Source organism: Cyprinodon variegatus, unplaced genomic scaffold, assembly GCF_000732505.1.
Source record: "Cyprinodon variegatus isolate N-32 unplaced genomic scaffold, C_variegatus-1.0 Scaffold922, whole genome shotgun sequence".
NCBI classification, from domain to species: Eukaryota; Metazoa; Chordata; class Actinopteri; order Cyprinodontiformes; family Cyprinodontidae; genus Cyprinodon; species Cyprinodon variegatus.
Window position 1 is genome coordinate 99,127 of NW_015151375.1, and position 7,924 is coordinate 107,050.

The 7,924-nt window shown below is 35.1% G+C and overlaps 1 protein-coding gene across 1 annotated transcript in view; it reads right to left on the reverse strand.

The window, feature by feature from the left end:
* LOC107099952 (collagen alpha-1(XI) chain-like) overlaps window positions 1-7,924 on the reverse strand; it is a 102,987-nt gene that overhangs the window by 66,724 nt on the left and 28,339 nt on the right. The window contains exons 5-9 of the mRNA XM_015398282.1: window positions 7,256-7,384; window positions 3,566-3,655; window positions 3,172-3,261; window positions 2,050-2,358; window positions 521-586 (exon numbers count right to left, since the gene is read on the reverse strand). Of these exons, the coding sequence (XP_015253768.1) occupies window positions 521-586; window positions 2,050-2,358; window positions 3,172-3,261; window positions 3,566-3,655; window positions 7,256-7,384 (684 nt within the window). The remainder of the gene's footprint in view (window positions 1-520; window positions 587-2,049; window positions 2,359-3,171; window positions 3,262-3,565; window positions 3,656-7,255; window positions 7,385-7,924) is intronic.

The following is a 7,924-nucleotide window of genomic DNA, read 5'->3' on the forward strand; positions in this document are numbered from 1 at the left end:
CATTCATGCTTACAAAGATTCCACAAAGAAACCAGAAAATGTCAGTCCAAACAGGAAATATTTGAGCGAAGTAGGCATTTTCACACATCCACTTCTTGATTTGTCTTTCAGCCAACTGATTTCTAGTTCACCTCTGTTGATTTAATACGTAAAATAGGTATAACATAAATTTTGACATTTTTGCTTAAAAAAACCTTCAGAGCAGGGTTTATCTTCCTGATCAAGCTTTTGGCATGCTCACCAATGGTTTAGCAGCTGTTTTAACAATGCTGACTAAATGTGGCTTAGATAGGTCGAGCAAATTTGGAAAATTATACTTATGTTGATCTAAATATAATGACTTTATTCTGGTACATGCATTAAAGTTTATGCAGGTAAATCAGTAAAATATTGGGTCGTTAGAATAAGCCGATTAACTTTTTTATGTATTCTAAATTCGTTTAGTGAAACATTATGGGCAGAAATCTTTTTAGTTATCTGATTGTTTTTTCAAATAAGGGCACATTAAATGTAAACTCACCGGCTCAATGACTGCAGGTTCACCCTTCTCTCCTTTTTGTCCCAAGTAACTTTGACCCCCACTTACCTGAAGACAAAAAGAAAATGTGAGCAACTTTAAGCGTTAATAATACCACTAAAAAACACCACAAACTGTTGGAAACTGAAGTTCCCTTAATTGCAAAAGTCTATTTAAAAAGTCTTTAAATATACTTCATTATCTCAACTGTATTATCCTAATTGTTAAATATGAGATGAGCATAATTTCTGTATTTGGTATCCAATCAATCAGTCAATCAAATTTTATTTGTATAGCACTTTCCAACAACATCAGGAAGACTAAAGTGCTCCACAGAAAGATATAAACAATGTAAAAAGTGGCATATCTGTGAGAACATGCAGACTGTATAACGCCTATTTTCAATGGAATTGTTAAAAAGTGCCTAAATGAAAAAAAAAACACTTCATCTGTGCACTTATATAGGGTTGTTACCTGAGACTATTCATTTAATAACTTCAAAAGAAAATAATTTAAAAAGCGAACGCAATTCCAAACCTCTCTACAAAAAAAAAAAAAAAAAAAAGAAACAGGAAGCCAAAGGAATTTAACAGTTTTAATATTACAACCATGTCACCTCCTGAATCAGCAGATTTAGTTGTTGTTTTTTTTGTCAGGGAAATAATGCTGGGGTCAGCAACTTTTCTCTGACTGCAGCAATGGCTTTGATGGAAACAAAAAAAGAAAAAATTTATCAACTGCCAAGAAGTAAGTCATTAGATAAAGAAAACAGATTACTGCTGGAATATCCAGGAAAAGGTAATGTCTGATAAACAACAGAGGCCTCTCGGGTGGAAAGCCTACAAAGTGCAAGCTAAATGCTGACAGCTGTTTATCTAAAGAAGACAAGAGGTGTGTTTGTAAGAGCTTGTGTATATTTGGGTTTCTGGCTGGTGAACATAGAAAGCCTGAGGCTTAAATCATAAAAAATGAAATGGCACCTTTGAAAAAAAAAAAAAAAGAAAGAAAAATGACAAACATGGCATTGCCGCCAAGCTGGTGAAGATCCACTGAGTTGCAGTTATTAATATCAAAATTATTATTAATATTATTTTAACCGTGTACAACGTAACTCTACAATGTCTTAAGAGAAATAATTTTCATTGTGGATGGAGGAATGCAGAAGGAAACAGATGTAAAATGAAACTGTATTTTTAGTGACAGGTTGAGCTAAAACTTTAGCAGTATTTCTCTAAAGTCCAACTCCTTTCATCAATTTGATCCTTTTGTTTAAAAAAGAAACATGGCAGGAATCAAACCCCTTAAACTCCATGTATTCTCTGGATAGAGCACACCCACTCTAGCGCTACAGCTACTACGCCGCCACAAATAAAGAATTATATTGCAATCAGTTTTTGTTACATAGATGCAATCTCTATTATAATTTTCTAATATCTTTTACTACTCCTGCTCTGAGCAGGACATGTCAGCACATGTCTGGAACTACTTCTAGAACTTTACACCTTCAGTCATTTCTAAGCATAACCACTTACACTGAAATCGGTCTTTGCTGGAACACCAGGACCAATCTCATCCTCATAAACTTCAGGGGTTGGCTTTGTATCGGTGGGATTGTAATCACCATAATCGGTGTAATCCCCATAATTGGTACCGCCGTAGGGTTTCTCCCCATAGTCCCCTGTATCGTATCCTTTTAGGTCTTCTTCCTTAAACTCTGTCACTTCAGTTTCAGGATCCACCTTCACGGGGGGGTCCACAGGAACATCAACAGCAACGGTTGGGTCCACGCCAACCTCGTCTACACCAGTGATGTAATCGTCCACAATCTCTGTATCATAGGTCTTGAATCATCCCAAGCGTTTAGGAGAAGAAGGAGACATGGAGCAAATGTTAGTACAAAAGATAATCTTTTTAGAAAAATTATTCCTTTAGCAAAACAATGTTTTTCAATTTCATTAAAAGCTTTATGGCACCGACACAAACGATTTACACAGGAATGAAATTCTTTTATCCAGTTTAAAATTACATATCGATACTGGGGTGTCAATTTAAGGCCTATGTGCCATTTGCAACCCTTGAAATGAGTTTGAGCAGCTTATGTTGGCTTTATAAGAATAGTAAAGAAAGGTTTTCAGAGATTATTACTGAAAAGTTTAAATGTTTTTCAACTGGAAAATGTGGGGTAAAACGCAATGTGTGCTAATTTTATTATTGAGTATTTGATTTATTAACCTTTGACTCAAAAACAGCCATTGTTACAGAGATTAATTAAACTTGAGTGAATGGAACAAGAATAAAAAAAAAGCAATAACCCACAACCTCTTCTTGTTTTTGGGAAAAGACAAAGATATCTTTAGAAATAGTGTTCCGTGTTTTTGATAAGGCAAATCTAAAACACATCATGCTTGACTAAGAATTGATAGATCCATTTCCAATCCAAAATCTGAACTAAATAAACAGTGACTTTTCAAAAAATTGGTTTATTTAAAAAAAAATGCAAACAGCATCACTTAAACTAAATAAATTTCTAAAGAAAAACTCAGCAATCTTCTATTATAAGTTGGTTAACCCTCAATAGTGTCCCAAAATAATAACGTTCTCACTAAACAGTTAACATTGAATCAGACAGAAGAACAGGAAAGTAGAACGGTTACCTCTCCTTGTCTGGAAGACTCAGTCGGAGGCTGTTTACCATCCACTATGCTGTAATCGTACTCGCCAGTGTAGTAGTCTCCACCAGCTGTCTAAGATTTGAGTAACAAGAGTTTTAAAAGTTAGGTAAGACCTGATAAAAACAGTTGCTTGATTTTAACACAATTACGTTACCTTCCCCACTAGATAAAAAGGAAGAGTCATTTATTACACTACTACTGTAAATTCAATTCTACAAAGATCTTTGGGGTGGCATGTATAGTAGTTGTGCAGAAATGACCCATTAATATAAGAAAATAAGCAATTAATATTTAGCAGTCAAAAAACATTTGAATAAAAAATATTAATAAGTACATATTTTCCTTAAAAAAAAACAATAAAGATGCATTAATTTACCTCAACCTTTGCTCCAGAGGTAGAAGGAGCATCAGTGGTTACCTCCCCTTCACCATAGTCATAAAATTCACCATAATCATAGATTGGGTACTGTGTGAAGAAGAAATATGCATATGTTAATACATTATGTAAAAAAATCCTTGTCAGTCATAAAAAAACAGTCTGATCCTCCGGTTTGAACACTAACAGCTGATGTAATATGCTTTTTGATCAGGAGATGGTTTAACTTCGCATCCAAGCCAAAACAGCTGTTTTCCATATGCACCATCACTATGATTGTATTTATTGTTTTTCCATTTTTGCAATCACTCTGAACTTGAAGTTTGAGCAAAAGTTGGTGAAAGTAAGTAAACATCATTCCGGGCCATGTCTCTATCTACTGTATTTTTTTGTTTTTTTTTTACACAGGATGTTTAAAGCTCTCAAATTTTAAGCTGATTAAGGCTGATCCGCAGTTGATGCCTAATGCTGGGAACCAAAAGACCTGCAGTTGTCATTATTGGCTCTTTAGAGAAAACTATTTTACTGTCATGTATCCCATATTTATTGATGTATAATACACAGAATTTATAAGGCAGGAGGTAAAACCACAGGTTTAATAGCTGGAGCAATAAAAAATAAAGAGCTACAGAGGGCAAAGCGAGAATGGAGGAGTTTATGGCATTTCCTTTATTAGCAGTTTTGAGGTGAATATGGTTAAACTGCAGTTAGGAAACTTCAGTTTGACTCATCCATCCACTTATTGTCTTGTCTATACCCCCTTATAATGTTTGCTGGAAGTTTTGCGCCTATTTTTAGATGTCAATATGCAGAAAGTGATAAAAGGTCTCCAATACTTTTAGAGATATACAGTACAGATATACAAATAACAAAGAGCACACACACTTTTATTCAAAAACAATTCACTGAAATCAATTAGCATACATGGATGTTTTAAGTTACCAGGAGTAGGGCTGGGTATTTTCGCCAAAGTCCTGAATCGATTCAATTTTGATTCATACAATTCTAAATCGATTAATTTCGATTTGATCTGTTTTTACAGTAATGAAAGTGGTTCAACTGTATTTTAAAATACTCATGTATTTTATTTTTTCCTGTCACATTAAACACAAAGTGCAAACTTGTAAGTCACAGTTTAAGCCTGAGGTGTGAACAAAACTGTTTTTAAGTGCAAACTTGTTTGTGAAAAGTGAAAAAGTGAAGCCTCACTCGAGCAAGCAGACGTGACACAGCAGACATGCATGAGCTGCATTATCTCCACTGCACAAACCATATTTGCAGTGTTGTCTGTAACAACTACAGGGTGTTTGCTGGTCAACCCCCATTTCTTAATGTCTTCAGTCAATCTATTGGCTATATTTGCAGCTGCCTGGCTTGAAGTAATCTTGAGTGCATCTTTCTTGCTCATTTGAGTGTGAACGTCACGTGTGTCACAATAAAACTAATCGATCTCATTCCCTAGACATAGATTCAGCAAAAATGTAAAGTAATCGATTCAAAATCGTTTAAATTCATTTTTTTACCCAGCCCTAATCAGGACGAAGCTCAGAGAACCCATGCATGGACAAGCAGAACATGCCAACTCCAGACAGAAAGCCCTAAATGAAAACTGGACCAAGTTTCAAAAATTGTTATCCCAATGAAGCCTAGTTAGAGTCATAACCAAGAGCAAAATTATGCAAACAAAATCATTTTTGTTTCAGTTGTAGTTTAAACAGTTTTAACATAATCCATTTCAACTTGCAGACAGAAAAGTCTTAGCAAGACCTGTAGGACTTGTTAAAAGCATGTAGCATAGTTCTATTCAAGAACTCCCATAATTACAGTCTGCTGAGTTCTGTGTCTGTGTCTCCTACAGAGAGCTTTTTTTATTTTTTAAAGCATTCTTTTCCGAAGTGTCTATGCTTCTGATAAAGCCATTACTAGCTAGAATCAATTGTTCTTAGATTCTCTTCTGAGGTTTTTTTCTCCAGCTACTTCTACTGTACAATACTGGAAGCATACATGATCTACTGTACATATAATGATTACAGTCATCTTCTACATTCCTTTGTGAAAGAGATTTCATTGTCCTTGCATTGTCTAAAAAGAGGCAAAGTAAATTATTATAACAGAGCAGTCATGCTATGTAATACCCGGTTAGCAAAGGCATGAATATTAGTCTCTAGGCAGCTGCTAAGCTTATAAAAATAATACAAGCTCAAGCGCTTGGTGAAACGTTGGCCTCAGTTATGCGGTCTGGAGGGGGAAAGGTCACATAAAAGAAGCCTCGGCTTTAAGATCCAGACAGGCTCAAAGGGAAGCAAAGAGTAGTTATTTATAGTGTTAAAGCCAAGCAAAATAGTTTTACAATAGCCAGATAAAAAAAAAATAAATTGAAAATAGAATATATTTGCTTAATAAATGTACCACTCTGAGTTTTTCTTAGTCTACCTACAGAAATGTTGATGAGGACACCAAAGTCAGTAAGCTTCATAAGATGGGAAATCTTCAGAAACGGTTTTATACTTTAATTGTTTAAGGAATCTCATTATAAAAGCAATTGCTGCATTACAGAATTTCTCTTTTACATTATTAAGTCTCAGTAAGTTTTAGCACACTGAGCTGGAATATAGGCAGAACATTCCAATTTTAACTGTACAGAAAAAAAACAATAAATAAACAAGATTTACAATGTCTGTAAAGCCAAACTGCTCCCTGCTGGGTGGAATTGACAACCTCCTTATGTTGGCTGAGGAAAGCAGCTTGATGATGAAGCGATATTTTCCAGTGCTGGTACCCTCTGTTCTGCCAATAGCTTGGAATAACGGACCAGTTTCTCTTTATTTTATTCTGAACAAAAATCCAAAGTCTGCTTTTCCAGGTACTGGAAGTAGTCAGGGAAGGAAAGGCTTAAATTTCCCTGTGAGTCTGGGCCGAGCCTGCTGAACTCGTTAGTGATATAAATCTTAGGGCCACTCCAAAGTAGGCTAAGACTTTGAGGAAGGAAAAAAAAAAAAAAAGAAGAAAATGTTCCAAAATGAGTTTAGTGCAAAAAGAAAGTGAGTTATTTAATGCAACACTGAGGGAAAATATTTACCATAAGATAAAACTGTAAAACAGCACAAAGAGTTGAGATGAAAAGAAACTAAAAGCTTGCTAAAGAGGTTCTGAGTGATGTTTTGGAGACGGCACTAATAAAATTTTTATTTCAAACCAAGCCATGTATTTTGATATCTCATTGTTTTTCCACTAGTGAAACAGACTGGAGAAAGAGGCAGCTCTGACAACTTTACGCAAGCTTTTCTGTCTCTAAGTTTCAAATTTATAGCCAAAGGATTGTTCACATAGCACATTTTAGAGGAAATATTTTCAGTTTTTTGTTACTTAGCAATTTTTCAAAACACCAAATAGTTTAAGTAGTAGCCTTTTTAATCAAGTTAAAAGGAAAAAATACTGCACTTAACATAGTTTTCTAGTTAAATATCCTATTATTGATGCATTGTATCTTTCCAGGAATCCAAGCTTTCTGTTTACTCCTTCTTGATCTTTTCTAATCATACCATATAGTAGGGAAATGTAAGATTATCCTTCCAAGTAACTGCCACTCCAGCTCCTACATCATTTCCTGAATTTATTCCAAATAGAAATAACTCTTGAAACCTGATCCTTATTTTTTTTTTTTTCAAAAATAGATCAAAAGATGCTGACCTCTGCTTCTGGTTCCTGAGCCTGTGGTGTGTCGTGGTGGCTGGGTGCTTCACAATCAGGGCTGTAGGTTTCACAGTAGTCGTAGGCTGCCCTTGGGTCTGCCACTATCAAAAGCTGCTGAATATCCCCCTGAAAAAAAAGAGGAGTAGGTCAGTGGTAGCAGAGAAAGAGTTCACACATGAATGTTCTCATTTTTCCTCAGCGGTCGTTAAGATAAACAGGGAGTATGTTGGATCATTTACATCCAATATCCAAAAAAGGTACGTGAGATGGTCTGTGGTATGATTTGTTTTGCTCTTTTTTTCTTAGAGTCTGATTTGTTTTCCTGCTTGGGTTTGTAAATGTCTTCAATATGGAGTCACATCAGCTTCATGGGAAACACAAGAAGATTTTGCTCAAATACTCCAAGACATTAACAAGACAAAGACAAGAGCAGGATTAATGTATCTAACTGTCCTCTTGAACTAAACAAAACTAAGCAGAGCTAAGCATTTGGGGATTTTTATATTGGTCTGTATGTTTTAAAATATGTTTTTATGTATAAACTCAGATTCTCAAACACTTTGTGACATTATTAAAACTTATGGACTTCAATATTCTGTTATGTTACAACTGCAAGCCAAGGTGTTCTGTTTTATGTACTGCAGAAGGAGTATATACCTATGAAGT